Here is a 15,855-nt window from a genome sequence, read left to right on the forward strand (position 1 = left end):
ATTTAGGGATTTAGAAATTTCTCAATGTCTCTCTAGATATGCATAACTAGGAAAAAAAAAACAAAACTTTAAAAATCAACGCGACATTTTTAACCGCTTAAAACTTGCACTAGAATGTCATTAGACACGTAACTGCATACTCAAAATTTTACTAAAAATTCAGATTAAAAAGTTCACAATTTTGATGTATTGTATTGAATATTTCCAAATTCCGTAGTATAAAGTTTGAAAGTTTGACTTGTGTGATTTTGGTCAATATACTATATGCGTACAGAAAAGTGACCATTAGCTGAGAAGGAAAATACAAAAACAAAATATTTTCACTTCTGGCTAAGTGGACATGTTGAGTAATCATTGACGATTTCTTATGTAAGTCAAGAGTAACTGGACTATAAAGCTTGAACCATATTTTTTTAAAGAAAATAACAAAAAAATTTCGACTTGAAAAACATTGCAAATATTTAGCAAAAATCATCATGCACTTACTTTTGATCGCCAGTGTATGTGCGAAATAAGTACATATGCATCTTCACGAGCATTTGTAGAAACTTATGAATTCACGTACAATCTCGACGATCCATGTACCATTAAGGTGGTCGAAAAATACACAGGAAATCCATTTTACTTTAAAATCAGCTTATATTCAATTTTGCTGGCGGGGCTTTGAAGTTTTCATTTGCGAGTATTTTAAATGAAATTGCTATAAAATCGTTAAAAAAGTTATGATGAACATTTAACTCGTAAAATTTTACTAAGAATTTTTTTTATGATCGATAAGATAAAAACAAGTGATTTTATGTGTTCGTAATCGCAACACACACGAACGGCTCGACAGATTTGTATTTTTTTTTTGTTTGTTTTTTAATAAGCGTCATAATTTTATTTTAGAAAACTTTCGAAGACAAATATTATATTTGATAAAAAAATATATAATTTGAATGATAATTTTATGGGAATTCTAAGGAAAAACTCATTTCCTTCAAATAAAATACATAGAAAACTAACTAAAAAGCTCAGGTGGCACAATTAAATGTTAAATCAATTATAATATACGGACCATCTTGATGCATATGCCCATACATACATACATAGTATACCTATAGCAAATTGCATTTAAATAAATTTCCTCAACATTGATTTTGAACCGATATTCATGCTTTATATATGTATATATCGATCAGCCGATATTTTTTGTTGGTAAAATCGATATGACCGTTATCGAAGATTTTATGACCGATATTGCACCCCTAGACATAACTAAAATAAAATTCTCCAACATTGATTTTAAACTCATATGGTATCGATATATCGATCAGCCGAGATTTTTTTGTTGCTTATATCTCCATTATCGATGATTTTATGACCGATATTGCATCCCTAGATATATGTAACTGATCTTGGTTATAAAGACAAACTTACACTTTTGAATTTGAAAAAAAAATCTCAGAATCCCACAACTCACAAAACCGACTTCCAATTGGAAAATTGTATTCGCTTGATTTTTTTTTTTAAATAACTAAAGGTGCTTAAGATTTTGTTAGTGTGTGTTAGTAACTTACGTTTGTAACTTTTTTTCACATTTGATAGTAACTTTGCAAGCTTAAGTGTTAAATAACCAAAAGAAAAGATTGAAAAAAAAATGCATCAGCAATAATGCAAAAATTAAACGCATACTAAGCAAAAAAACGCACATACATACACACATAACAATTTTACAAACATACACGCAATATACGAACGCACATCTTGCGCTAATATACACATATTTTTGTTGCTTTTGCTTGTTTTTTTTTGTGTTTACCCAACACGTACATAGATACAAGTAAATATAATACATACTTGGTTTCAAAATTAATTTAGTTGTGGCTTCGTATTTGTTTTTATTTTTTAACTTGCTTTGTTTTACTTGTATTTTGGTTTTACTTTTGCTTTTACTTTTGTTGTGATATTACAGCTAAATTCGATGCTGGTTGTTGGTTGTTCAGTTTCTTTGTTTGCTGGTGTCCTTTTATCCTTACGCCTACTACATACATAGATACATACTTATATACAGGCATATCCTTCGCACTTACATTTAATTTGTTATCAATCATGCACACATTTGTGTACAACTACATATGTACATACATACATACATACATACATACATACATACATGTGTGTCTGTTTCGACTGCTTGGCACATTCATGGCGCGCCTGCGTAGCGCTTCACATCGCCCCTCATTACATTTATAATAACATACCTCTACTTTCAGTATTCGTCTTCACATTCATTTCACTTAGCATTTAGCCTTTTCCGTTCGACTTACTGCTTTTCTTTTCACCTTGCTTGCTTCGAAAGTTTTAAAAAGTCCTTTTCCAATTTCTCGCCATTTATCTCTTCTTGGCTTAAAAACATTTTTTGAAAAAATTTAGAAAACGAAATACCCGTTCAAAAAGTGTTGTACGTCTGCCGCGTTGACGTTGGCTAGTTGTTATTCATGCTGCTGTAACGAGGTGGAAAAAAAATTTCGATTAAATTGCTTATTCGATAAAAACGCAAACCTTAATAGAGGATAGTACATAAAATAGTTTGATGACACATTATATAGTTGGAGAAATGGAGCTCAAATACACACATATAAACATTTAATAAAACCAATATATGTATAAGTACTGCATGCGTATGTGTATAACATTTAGTACTTTAGATCCCGTTGGTCTTACAAGTTGCCGCTTCACACATTTTGCTAAGGTTCAAAAGCCAATTAAGTTAAAAGCTAAGGGGTTAAAGTGTTCTAGAAAATACTGCCCGCTAAAGTTTACTACATATCTCTGAAGACAAAAACATACATATGTTTGAATTTTATTTATACGTAAAATTATATGTAAGATGATGGATTTGTGAAAAAACGTGGACCGAAAACTTCAATCCATCGTAAAAAAAAATTTAAAAGGGTTTGATTTTTCACTACCACGCATGGATATTAACGCTTGGGCATTACTTTGTTGAGACCCTAACATGGCAGCTACACAAAGTACCTACCTTAATGTTTGCTGGGATGGTTTGTTTGCGCATTAGGGTGCACCGCTATCCCTTCAAAAAAAAGCGGGACTGTGTTCCCAGCGGGATTATAATTTTTTTTTTTATATTTTAAGACCTCCGCCAAAATAATCCGGAAAAATATTAAGATTTACGTGAGCTGGATCCATTTTTTTAGTTTTTTTTTTTTAATAAATTTGAATATATATTTTTTTATCAACTCAGATGATAGACGTGTTTAAGCTTAAAAGGTCTGCACAAAACTTGTTAAAGACTTTTATTAACGGAATCAAAATAATGAGATATTTGAAGTAGAGGTGGGCGGTATCAGGAAGGTCTGTAAAAATTTTGCAGGCAGGACGGGACCAACATGCTTTTCCGCCACCCCCGATAAAATCGCAACCTCCGCAAATTCAGAAAATCTTCTTTAAAAATGTTGTATGAAATATGCACTTTTTCATGTTATATTGAGACGCAAACGAACAGCAAAGCAAAACAAAATACTAGGAAGATGCCAGATCTTTCATTTTTTTTCATTATTTTAAATTAATTTGAAGGACGTGAAATTTCTTAGTGATAGATTTCGGGACCCACGGGAACTGCGTACAATTCTAAAAAAACGTGGGAATGGGCGCGTTCGGAACTTAAAAATTTAGTTGCGGGATGGGCGGGATCGGGATCGAATATTTAGTCCCGTGCCCATCTCTAATTTGGAGGTATATTTTTTGGAAACATTTTGGCGGAGGTCTTAAAATATAATAAACTTTATATATCCGTTATAAAATCTGCAAATTTTTTTTGTGGGGCATCCTAATACATGTACATATATATGTACGCAAATGTATATGTTTGTAAGTTAAGAAAAATATTCAAATATTATGCAAAAAAATCTTAAAAGCAGATTGGCTGTGTTTTAGGAAACAGCTGATCTAGAATTAGATCTACGCGGCGGTGGTTAATGTAACGGCTGCTCTTCGTGTCACCTTGCATAAGTCTTGTCCGCCTCGTCCACCTCGTCCACCTCTTAGCCGCTCTCCAGTCCATTGATGGAATAAGGAGCTTCAGAAGTTGACGAGTTTTATTTTTTAAGCCGGACCCTCAATACAAATATTGAGATGCACTGGAAACACTACCGATGGACATAGAGGGAGTACAAGAAGCTTATTCGTTCTTCGAAAAGGGCTTTGTAATTATATTGAGTGGTGAATTTGAGTCAAATAGCTAGGATTTTCAAAGTCCTTAAAAAATACCAGACCGCTAAGCTGGGTTCACTCAAGAAGCCTGACAAGGTGACAAGGGGTCAGGCTCGCTCAGTCTTTTGGATAGTCATTTCCATCCCCTCGGCAAAAGAGTGAGAGAGTGTGAGCACCACAGTCTCAAGATAAAAATGGTTTGTTGCCAGAACTGTTGCTAGTGAAGATGCCTTAAAATATGCTATTGAACGTTTTGACAGCTTCAAATTGCCTATTAGGCGGGAAAATCTTGCGAGACGGTTCTGCAAAATCTGCCCATAAGACCATCTGTAAACTTAAAATATATGGGTGCTAGTATGATACAGTGTAGAGTAAGGCACAGGGTCAGGACCTGGAGTCTATATTGAAAGTAACGGCGACAATCTTCACTTCTCTCTTGAGGAACATATCTCGGTATTGGCAATCGTCAAGGCCATGGACTACGTTATGGAAATAGTTGGATAGGTAAGAGTTTACGTGCCTGCAATCAGTGGCAATCTGAACTCAAGCCAATCCTCTAACTACTGCCAAACTAGTTTGGTAAATCAAGTCATGACTAAAATATGTTGGAAAACATAACGAACTTTATTTACTCTGGGTGCATGATCACTCACGTGGACCTGGCAATGGTGTTTATGACCATGTGGTCAGAGAGGGCTCGAGCCAAGTATTCTTCGTTCCGAAGCCAGTTATAGAACTTAAACCTACGCCCATTGAAGTCACTGTCAAAGACTGGGTGAATAACTTCGCTCAGTAATGACAGCTTCTCATAAAAATACAATCCCCGTTCGGAGTCGGCGAAAACTGTTGGTTCCTCCTAACTAACTAACTAACACTAACATATGTATGTGTAAGCGCCAATCAATTATTATTATTAATGACTGGGAGGCTTCGAGGGTCTGCAGGTGGGCAAAACTCATGTTGCCCTCCATCTCAGAGGCTATTGCTAGATGTTGGCTTTCATTGGGCAGATGGAACTGCAGACAACTTGTGGGACAGTTGACTGGACACTTCTTGTGGCATAAACCACTGAATGTAATAGTCATACATGCCAACCCCATAATAACGTCCCGTTAAAAATATCCTTCGAGTGAACGAGTCGATCATCCAGAAACGGAATTATAATCCATAACGACAACGAGAGACAGTTAGAAATTTTCTAAAATATCATGCATGCTTTTATTAAAAAAAAAAACACACACAGCATGCAACACTACGTTCAAAGAAAATGAGTGTTTTAATCACAGAGAATCTTATGTGAAGTAGAAAGTTTTTGGTTTTGAAAATTTTGCAATTATTCACCAGAGAAGAACGTCATAACACCGTCCAAAAAAATTCAACTTTTTTGCAGTCATGAAAAAAATTTCAGGAAGTAGAGACAAATTAAAAGTACCAGTATTTTGCCGTGGCAGATGGTTTTTCCTTAATATTTAAATTTTTATGAAAATAGATATAGAAAAGTTCTTTGAAATCGATTTTCAAAAACCAATATGGCGGATGGATTTCTAATAGAATTTTGTGCAATTTGATATCCAAAAGTTCTTTGAGTCGCTGATTACAAAACTGAAATCAGTTTTCAAAATTTCAAAATCGCGAAACCAATATGGCGGATGTATTTTTTTTTTTAATTATCAGATTTTTATGAAATTGACTGAAATCGGTTTTAAAAAATTCAAAATGGCGTATGACATTTTAAAAAATTTAATATTTTTATGACGGTGTTATATGTAGGTATGACGGCCAGAAGGAGTTTCTGTGTATATACTAGGAATATGTGTATGTTTAGCAGTCTAACATTAAAAAAGGAGGCATATAATTAGGCGCAGAGACTTATGTATAAACACCTTGTAAGTTTTTTAATTAGTACAAAGAGGTACTGAAACAACATTTAGCAATTAAATAACTTTGGTCTCGTATTTTTTTTGTGGCTGCCGCTTACCAAACTTGCTATTGTTTCGAAAATGGAAGGCGCTCCTGCGCAATGAGTTGCTTTTTCTTCCTTGCTCTCTGTTGAATATATGTACATATGCGCACGCATCACCAGCAAACCAAACTATTTCATAGTGTTCAGTGCTTTTAAAGTTTTTTTTTTTAAAGTATTGCATTATTTTTGTGAAAACTTTTAGATTAATTAGGAACATTTCGGCTTGTAAGCAGTTAAATATTTTAGTGGGTCTGTACTTATTTCGTACCTAGATACATTTATACATATTTCTGTTACTGGTTTTGTTTTAAACTTCTTGTTTTTTTTACAAATTTATAATACATATTTTTGGTTTTGGATTTTCAAATTAATTTTCTTTCGCGTTTTTTCCTTTTTTGAAGTAAGCATATCGTCACAATTTGGCACATTTACAATACATAATTTTTAAAATAATTTTTATTTTTTTTTCTCTTAAATATACATACAAGCTGAAGAGTTCAATTTGTTTACCAAATCCTACCCAAAAACCCTAAACACTCAGAAAATCATGGAAGTCCCAAGCTTAGAAATCTCTACAAAGTGCAGGGAAATTCCTCTGTTATAAAGTGAAGCCTCGATATAACGAAATCGAAGGGGTTGGTTAAACGCCTCGTTGTCAAGCAGGTTTTGTAATTCACTTGCGAATGAATATCAATCAAAGTCACTTTGAATTCTGAAAACTGAGTTTTTAGTTTTGTCTCTGACGTCAGGATTTTTTAAAGGACTTTGTAGTTTTAAAAATTATGATTTATTCCAAAAGTCATCTAAAAAATTCAGTGCAATGTTGAACAACAATATGCATACCAAATTAAAAAGAAAATTTTGTACAATTAAAAAAAAAATGGAAATCACCTTTTATTTCATTTAATTTTTTTAAGCTAATAAAGTTAGAAGAACGATATCTGAAGATTTGGTCGAGTGTACTATATTGATCCTATGCTGAGTCCCTTAAGTAAGTAAGCCACCGTTGACGTCCCAGTCCAAAAAAGCAAAGCGCTAGAAATACGCAATTGTGCGTAGTTTACCATCCCCTTCTCCATGCTCCTCTATAGAGAATTTAAGAGACTGACCTAGGCAAAGCAAAATCGACTCAAAACAGAGCAATTTACCCTTTATTAAAGGAATCTTCGGAGACGGTAGTTAAATCCCATTTCCCAGGCTGTTAATAATATGCAGCCACATAAGATGTATAGGGCCTTCACTCACAGCTAACAGAGAACTAGAATCAATAATAAGCATAGAAAAGTAAAGGAGAACATAGCATAGATTTATGATTTATTTTGTTCTTAAAGCACCAGAAAGACTACTATGGGAAACGAATCCCTTTTAACCGCGCAACCCGCGTACACCAAAAGTAAATCGATGGAGGCAGCTCTCGGTGAAGTGGTGGGTTTTCTACAAAATTACTGTACTTCAAACAATATACTTTATCAGATTTTCTGGATCTGGACTTTCTGGAATGTCCATCTATCTTGTCTGAGTTCCGGGCCATAGAATCATAGAAGGCAACAAGATAGCAGACAAATTAGCCAAGGCGGAAGCTTGTTTAATTAAATCAGTAGCGGTGGTAGTGGGATACCACCTCAGCTAACTACAAACTAGCAAGGAGGCGGTGTTCAGCAAATAGGACTTTCATACAACGAAATATGCCGCAGCGCTTTCGAGAGATACATAATGAAGCAGTTAGCCGATTTATGCACACATTCATAAGCGTTTCAATGTGGTCCGCGTAAGCTGCAAAAGTGTTTGATAGGTAGCCTACGGTACTTAGAATAAAAAAGTCCATGAGAAGTGCAGTAAAATGGCGCTATTGAGCGCTAATTGAATTCTGAGTGGCAACTTCGGAGGCACTACAACCAATCAACCAACATATGTATGTGCATTAGAGTGCATCACCAACAAACAAACAAATTCCGGGCTTTCGCCGGATTTATAAAATTTATTATATTTTAACACTTGTGGCAAAAATATTTTGGAAAAAAATCAAAATCGCATTATTTTGATTCCGTTGATAAAAATGCCTCAAAATTTGTTTGCAGATCTTTTAAGCTTAGACTCCACTATCATCGGACGTAATTATTTAGAAGAAAAAAATTTAAATATATTCTTATTTTTTTATAAAAAAAGCTCGGTTTTTGGAGTTATTTTTAAAGGGTCCAGCTCGCGTAAAATCTTAATATTTTTAAGAAATATTATTGTTAAAGTCGCAAAATATAATAAATTTATTCCGCTGAAGAAACAGGCCCGTTTTTTTTTATGGGGAGTGATGCACTCTAATGTACTCACATTCGTATTAAGTCATATTTTACTTTGTGGATATTTTTCGCGTTTTGGAAAAATTAGTTTGGCTCACCCGGACTAGGCGCATTGAAAGTATTTAATACCATTATCCCTATTCATTTATAAATATGTACATACATATATATCCCGCTTCGTGTTTACAAATAACAGCCAAGATTCTGGTTTATACATATGTATATATGTGTTTACTTAAAATTATTTAGCTGTATGTGAATAATTTATGCCACAAATAGTATATGTATGTAATTACATTTACACCAATAATTTGAAATTTTCAATTGCAAAATGAATGCAAGCCGTGTTTGTGTGTATTTGGGAGTGAAAATTTCTATTTTTGTGTGTTTGTTAGTAGCTATACAACTGATAAAACCACTACATTTTACATACATAATACACATTAAAAAAAAAAATAAAAATCAAGCAAGCTTTCCATAATTTTATAGCAAATTAAATTAAAGGCTACCATTATTTACTATCAAACTTCTTAATATTATTAATTTTTTAAATGCATAAGCAATATTTTTGGTTGTAAATTGTTTTAATTTTTTTCTTTGTATTTAAGCGCTATTTAATAAAATTGTTCAATTAATTTAGTTATGTAAATACTTTTAAGTGCATGGCATTTAAGTGGATATATTGTTTATATATTTATGTTGTTGCTTTTAGTAAATTTTTTTTTTTTTGTTTTTGTTTTCTGCTTTTCTGCATTTAAATGGTGCTGCTACAATAACAATAACTAATGTGATGGGCTATCGGTAATTCGATGTTTGGCGCGTGCTTTGCTGCATGAGGCGCGGCGCAGGGAGCTAACACTGCCGCCGAAATTATCATGATCTAATGATTCCGATGAGAAAGCTACGTACGTTTTTTTTTTTTTTTTTTTTTGGAAGAAAATATACAAAACGGGAAAAGGGAAAAGTTTCATAAGCATTTGCAACTAATTTTTGGTTTTTTGATATTCATTTTCTAAATATGAAATTTTATGAATAGATACATATGTAAGTATGTACAATTAAGGGTATGCAAGTTAAAACGTTTGGTTTAAAATTCATCCAAATGATTGTGTCAGGAAAGGATAATTTTGCGAAAATTAAAATGCGCAAAGCATGCAAGATGAAACGATATAGGAGAAGTGTTGGAATGAAGGAATTGTTTTAAGGTGGTTTGTTGCCGATCATCAACTTTTTGAGAAAAAGGATTATCCAACAGCAGCTATTGCTTGCGACTTGGGGTTTTTTCAGCCCTGGGTCTGTAGCAATTAAACCTACTTTGGAGTTAGAACAAGATAGACCGCGTTTAAGGAGAGAGTAATATTTCGTCTTTAGAAAAAGTGACACATTGTGCAAATCGCCCAGGAATCGAACATTTTTGTTTTGGATGAATTTCGGCCAGCACTTACCTTTTACCACCACATAAAAAACTTCTGCAAAGGGAAAAAAAAGATTCGAAAGTGCAAAATTTTACAAAATTCCGTAATTTGCAAGTTTATTTTTTAAATGGTTTTGGTCGCGTGTTAAATATGACGTTTGGAGCTATCTAAAAAACATATTTAAATAAAAAAATTCTAGAATTTTGAAATTGAAATAATCGTAAAGCAAAAATTTATACGAAATATTGGTTCAATTTTTTTTATATAAAACCTCTAACTGTTCTTAAAAGATTCCGAAATTTTCAAGAAGTTGTTTTTTAAAAGATATGAATTTTTGAACTTTGAAACAAAAATTTTTGCAAACTCTAATGCCGGATTTCCACTAGGCATTCAATGACACTAATTTTAATGACAAAGTTAGACATTAAATTCATTTCCACGTGGCATTTTGTAAATGGTACACATTTTTTATCAATGCCTCGTGGAAATTTAGCAAAAATTAAAAACAAATTTTATAAAATGGTTTAACATAAATTTATTTAGAGTTTGCAAAAAAAAAAGTTCAAAGTTCGAAAATTGATATCTTAAAAAAAAAACACCGTAACTTCAGACTGAAGTCGAAATATAGACGAATTAAAAGCAACAAAAACAGATTGTTTTATTTCAACCCAGCCTTGAGCTCAAAAAAATAAATTTAATTAATACAATCAAAAAAGCACCGGATCTTTGAAGATCTATTGGAGGTAGATATTGTATGAAAAAAAAATTTGTGGACAAATGTTTACAAGTTTTGCTTTTAGATTTTTTTAATTAAAAATACTGTAAACTTTTTTCGAATATTTTTATACGAGCAAAACTTTTTTTGTGACTATAATAGATTTGAGATATTCAAAAAATAAGCTGGCGAAATTCCGAAAATTGTGTAATTTAAAATTTTGCAGCGCATTCGAAAAGAAGTTTCAATTTTTTCCTCGGCAGAACTTTTTCATATGATAAAAGAAGAGTTAAGACCAAAATTCATCCAAATTCCAACCATTGGGCGTACAACATGTGGAATGTTTATTTTATTTTCCAATAGTTCTTATGACGACGAAAACTGCTTGAGAAGTTTCAGTAGTTTTATTTTTGGTTCAACAAGCTGAGATATTAGTGGCACTTGGAATATACGTGGGATGCAGGAAAAGTAGTATATGTATTTGAAAATTATAAGTAAACAAAGCAGGATTTGGAGAAGTGAATTATTAGGTGCTTTACGAAAATTTTACAAGGGTGTGTATTTTATATATATGTATGTATGTATATGAGAATGTGTATAGTATATGTACATTACTAAACGAGCGAACAACAGCGGCACAGTGGTGTGTATTAGAAGCGGAAGCTGTGTAAATTGCGTGTTTGATTTTGTTAAGTTGATTGCCTCATTTGTATGTTCTCATAGCTTTTAGCCGATTTGCGTGTTGATGTTTAATTTTGTTGGTATGTACTCCTATAAGTATTCTATGTTGCTGCTGTATGTATGTGAGGCTCCGTTTTGGGCGCTTCAAAAGTGCCATAACTCTTAACTAGATGCCACTCAATACATGATGATTAGAAAACAAATACAAATTTGGCTAGATAAAAGCTTTAAAATACGAGTTCGCACGCACAGACTGGATACGAAATATCTACGGCGTTAATTTCCAACAGAACTCAACTAAGAAATGCAACGAAGTAAATAGCAAAATGACATAAGATAGTAAATGTGTGTCATGTTACTGGCTATTTCCAAAATTTCAACTCAAACAATGAAGCCGCATAGCTTACCTTTATCTGTTGGTGAGCCCAAAGTCAGACTGCTCAGGCTCGAACTTAAATTGTATGGACGTGGAGATGGTGGCACCGGCACTGCATCATCACCCGGCAGACATGTCTCTACCATAGCCTCCAAGCAGTTAACGAATAACTCAGATGATTCGCCCATCATGTTGTACTGAGGAATAGCACAACAAGTTATGATAATTATAAAAAAAAAAAAAAACAAATAAGCACACCTACCTTTGTAAAGGGTCCGGCGAAACGCCAGAGTCCACCAAAACCGCAACTTTGCAGAAAATGTAACTGCTGCTGTGAGGGGTCCTCGCTGGCCAGCATATTTTGTATGATACTTTGTACTGAATTCAAAACGACTTGATCATGTGAAACAGAGAGTATATTATTGATCTTCTGATCCAGCAGAGAATGGCTGTTCAAATGGAAAAATTATCAAAAAAAAAAAATTACATAAAATATTTTATTTTATTTTGTAAGTGGTATGCAACTTACATAACTGGAAAAACCTTGGGGAAAACCACCGAACCCTCGGCTAGGTACTGATAGAGCACGCGCGTCTCGTTCTCATCCGTTGAATATTTCACCAATGTGGCCAAAACGGTCAACACCAATGCCTGGGTGGACAAATCGGAGAGCACTTCAGGATCTAGCAGCACATTCGACTCATTTGAGACAGATGAACGCGAGCCGCGCTCCTGTGGAGTAGAAAAAATTTGTTGTTGATATTGTTAAGTATTGGATATATTGTATTTACATGAATGGATAAAAGCTAAAAATTGTTTAAAAAATTGTTGAGCTTAGAAACACTTAAGCATTAGAGGCAAGCAGTGGTGCAAACGCGCTAGTCGAGCAAATAAAAAAATAAAATAAAAGTGATACGGAAAGAACTAAACAAAAGACATACCACAACATTACACAGTTATTTCAAAATTAATCTACTTTCTTTGCTTTATTTTTTTATTAAAAATAAATAAAATAAACTAAAAGTAAAAAATATATATGTATATGGATCAATCCATGTCAAATTGACCAATGGCGAGAATCGACAATTATCGATTTGGATGAATTTTTGGTCAGAAGTTTTCTTTAATTATATAAAACAGTTCTACAAAAGGAAAAAAGAGAAACAAATTTTTTCCAAAGTTCAAAATTTCAAAAACCCCGGATTTTTTGTACATCTCAAAAACTATTATACATATTTGAGGCTATAGAAAAGATTTATATTTATAAAAATCGTTAATAAAAAAATTACAGAATTCCAAATTTAAAAAATTATAAAAGAAACTTATAGAATCTTTTAGCAAAATTATTTTTTTATACAATAGCTATAACTGATCTTAAAAGATTCGAATTTTTTGAAAACAAATTTATTTCCAACTCTGAATTAAAATTAAATATTCATTAAATTATAATTGTATATTTAGGGGTTTTCAAACAATTTTTTCTTTCAAAATTCATAGCTTTAAAAACCACCTTCTCGAAAATTTCAAGATTTTTTTAAGATCAGTAAAAAAAATCAAATTTTTTATAAGTTTTTGTTTTTACGTTTTTTTAATTTCAAAGTTCTGTAAATTATTTTTAATTTTCGATGTTTTGTATATTTTTTCTTTATAGCCCTCGGCTTCAGGGTAAATCAAATAGCCATAAGCGGGGTCTATTTGCGGAAACACTCACAAAAATTAAGCTTCGTATGCTTGATCATTGTAGCGTGCTTCAAGTGGAGCTTACATCCAAGAAGGAAGCTGAGCTATGGTCGATTGATAAAAATCCTGATCTGCGCAGTAGACGAATTTACATAAGGAGGTGGATCGCTTTCAGTCCTAAATACCTCCTACAATGCGGGATTACCGCTAGCATCTTAGAAATTTTGGAGTGTGGATAATAAGCGGTTCTCTCGTTCCTCGCTAGGCATGCCTCTGTCTTAGGTAATCTCGGGGGCTATTTCTCAATGAAATTACATGCCAGGAAAGAGTGGGATTTCCATTGAACGACTACTGTAGGCAATTGTAGGGAGAACGAGAGGGATTCAAGAACGCCGAATACTTGATATGCCATTGCCATCAACTACATGACAAAACGGTACCACAACGGACGAACGAATCCAGTGGTTGAGTTCTTTAGATCTGCATCTCGACCGTAAGTTCGTAAAGAAGCCTTGTTACGTGCCTCCTAGGCTGCTTTACTTCCAGCAAGTGTATTTTTGGATGCTACATAGCTCAGTACACTGCCTTATTCCTAGCTTATAAACTTGCCAAACTCTCGAAGCATAATTTCGAACCGGCCGGCCAAGTGCCTTATATGTTTCCAAGCATCTTTCCTTGCTTTTCCTGCCGGTGAGCGATTTAGGGACGTTGCTGCGGCGGTGGGTATGCCGTTGATATGGACGCCTAATTTCAGCTTGATCTTATTCGCCCAGGTGGTGAAAAGTCCGCAGTTGATTTCATAGGGAAAAGCGTACGGTTTCATGCAGTGAAGAAGCGGAGATGAGCAGAGAGATAACGGTTTACTTTTGAGCACAGGTCATCAATGCCTTTGCTGGACGCCAATACTGAGCAGTCGGCAGTGCATAAAATCAGTGTAACTCTCTCTCTCTCTCTGGTCTGAGGAAGCTTCGAGATGTATAAGCTAAGTAGTAGTGGGGAGAAGCTTCGAGTTCATATTTATAATAGTACGGGCGACTGTGGATCACTCAGATAACTCGCCACCCACCGTTTAAGCCTCGCTGGGAGAGAGAGGGTAATGTCGAAATCTTTCGAAAAATCGAATGATACTCGGGTAGTTTCCTCGCAGGGTCAGTTTCGGTTAAAACCACGAGTTATCTGAGACCAAACCTATATAAGTCAGGAATGACGAGGATGGCTATATTCCGATTAAGGACCTTATTGAGGTAGTCTACACTCGTTGGACGGAAATTTTTTCAGCATCAGCTTGCATATTCTGTTGGGACCAATAGATTTGGAGGCTTTTGCCTTACCGATGCGCACCTGGGCCTGGCATTTTAGTGTGAAAACGAAAGTGGAAAACAACTAAGGCAGAAATTGCATTTGACTAATTTTATATTCTGTTCTGGCACACGAAGCTGACAGTGCGAGAAGCCAAGATCGGGGTGAGTTCTATAGAGCCGGGGGTGAGTTCTTGGATGCATGCTTGTATCGTCGGTAGCGAGAGCTGTAGGCGGTGGGAACAGGTGGTGCTGTATGGCTGGAAAACGTGGGCCACTTCCTATGTGCTTTAAGGGCAGAAAAGGTACTTAGGTGGCTCCATCCTTTGCAAGAGTTACACCTAACTGAAATGAAGTTCGGTTTGAGCCAGCGTTGGCGTGCGCAGTTAGTTAAGCGTTAAAAATTTCATTGACTAAGTAACTCTTCAATCAAATAAATTTAAATTTTTAAAAACCTTTCTAATTTGAAATTAAATATGTATTTGTTAAAGTCAAACTGATTTCAATAAAATTTCTCAAACATTTAAATACAATTATTGTGGGTGCAAAATATATTTTTAATACCGAATTTCCACTCAGAATTGAAATAACACAAAGTCGAATGACAAAGTTGAGAAAAAAACTTTTCTATGAAGGCCGACCAGGAATCGAACCTGGGGTGTCCACTTAAGATACATTTTGTGTCATTGCAATGCCTAGCGAAAATTCGACATGAGTGCTTATGTTGTTGGAAAAAATCAAACATCTTTTTAGAAATTTGTATCAATCGCTTGTGTGCTTTGGTGTAAAACATCTTTAAAAGTGTCAAGTGCTGTGCAGAGAGTGCAATTAGCTTTCACACAAACATACAACAACATTTCTAAAACACACAAACAGATAAGAAAATAAAAAAAAAGTTAGATTAAACTAAAAAAAAAAAAGCTAGAAGAGCAGGTCTTCGAAAACGCTATGTAAAATAGTAGCATTAGAACTAGTAGTAAGAAGTAGCAGTAGAAAAAAAGAAGAAGAAAAGTCAATAGACAATAGACAATACCTGACGTTCTTCGATAGCGCTCGAATTATTCGGTTCTTTGGTGGTCGGCACCGAAAATGAGCGTTGTGTTTTAAATAAAACCTTCGCGCCCTTCAATTTGAATTCGATTTTTGTTTTATTTTTGTTTTTGTGTGTTTTTTTTTATGCATTAAATATTGCAATATCGAAGTATTTATCCATACATA

General features: G+C 34.1%; 1 protein-coding gene across 4 annotated transcripts; it reads right to left on the bottom strand.

The window, feature by feature from the left end:
• Nucleotides 1–278: 278 nt before the first annotated feature.
• On the bottom strand, nt 279–15,760 carry LOC118753205 (neurofibromin-like; the record flags this gene model as incomplete). Of its 4 annotated transcripts, XR_004994784.1 has the most annotated exon segments (6): nt 9,284–9,373; nt 11,213–11,580; nt 11,691–11,856; nt 11,922–12,108; nt 12,189–12,391; nt 15,671–15,760. XR_004994784.1 is itself a non-coding variant. In XM_036488078.1 (5 exon segments), coding segments are annotated over 5 exon segments (651 nt in total), but the record flags the coding sequence as incomplete, so codon positions are not given.
• Between the last annotated feature and the right edge of the window lie 95 nt (nt 15,761–15,855).

Source organism: Rhagoletis pomonella, unplaced genomic scaffold, assembly GCF_013731165.1.
Source record: "Rhagoletis pomonella isolate Grant_MI unplaced genomic scaffold, Rhpom_1.0 Rhpom_scaffold_02200, whole genome shotgun sequence".
Lineage (NCBI taxonomy): Eukaryota > Metazoa > Arthropoda > Insecta > Diptera > Tephritidae > Rhagoletis > Rhagoletis pomonella.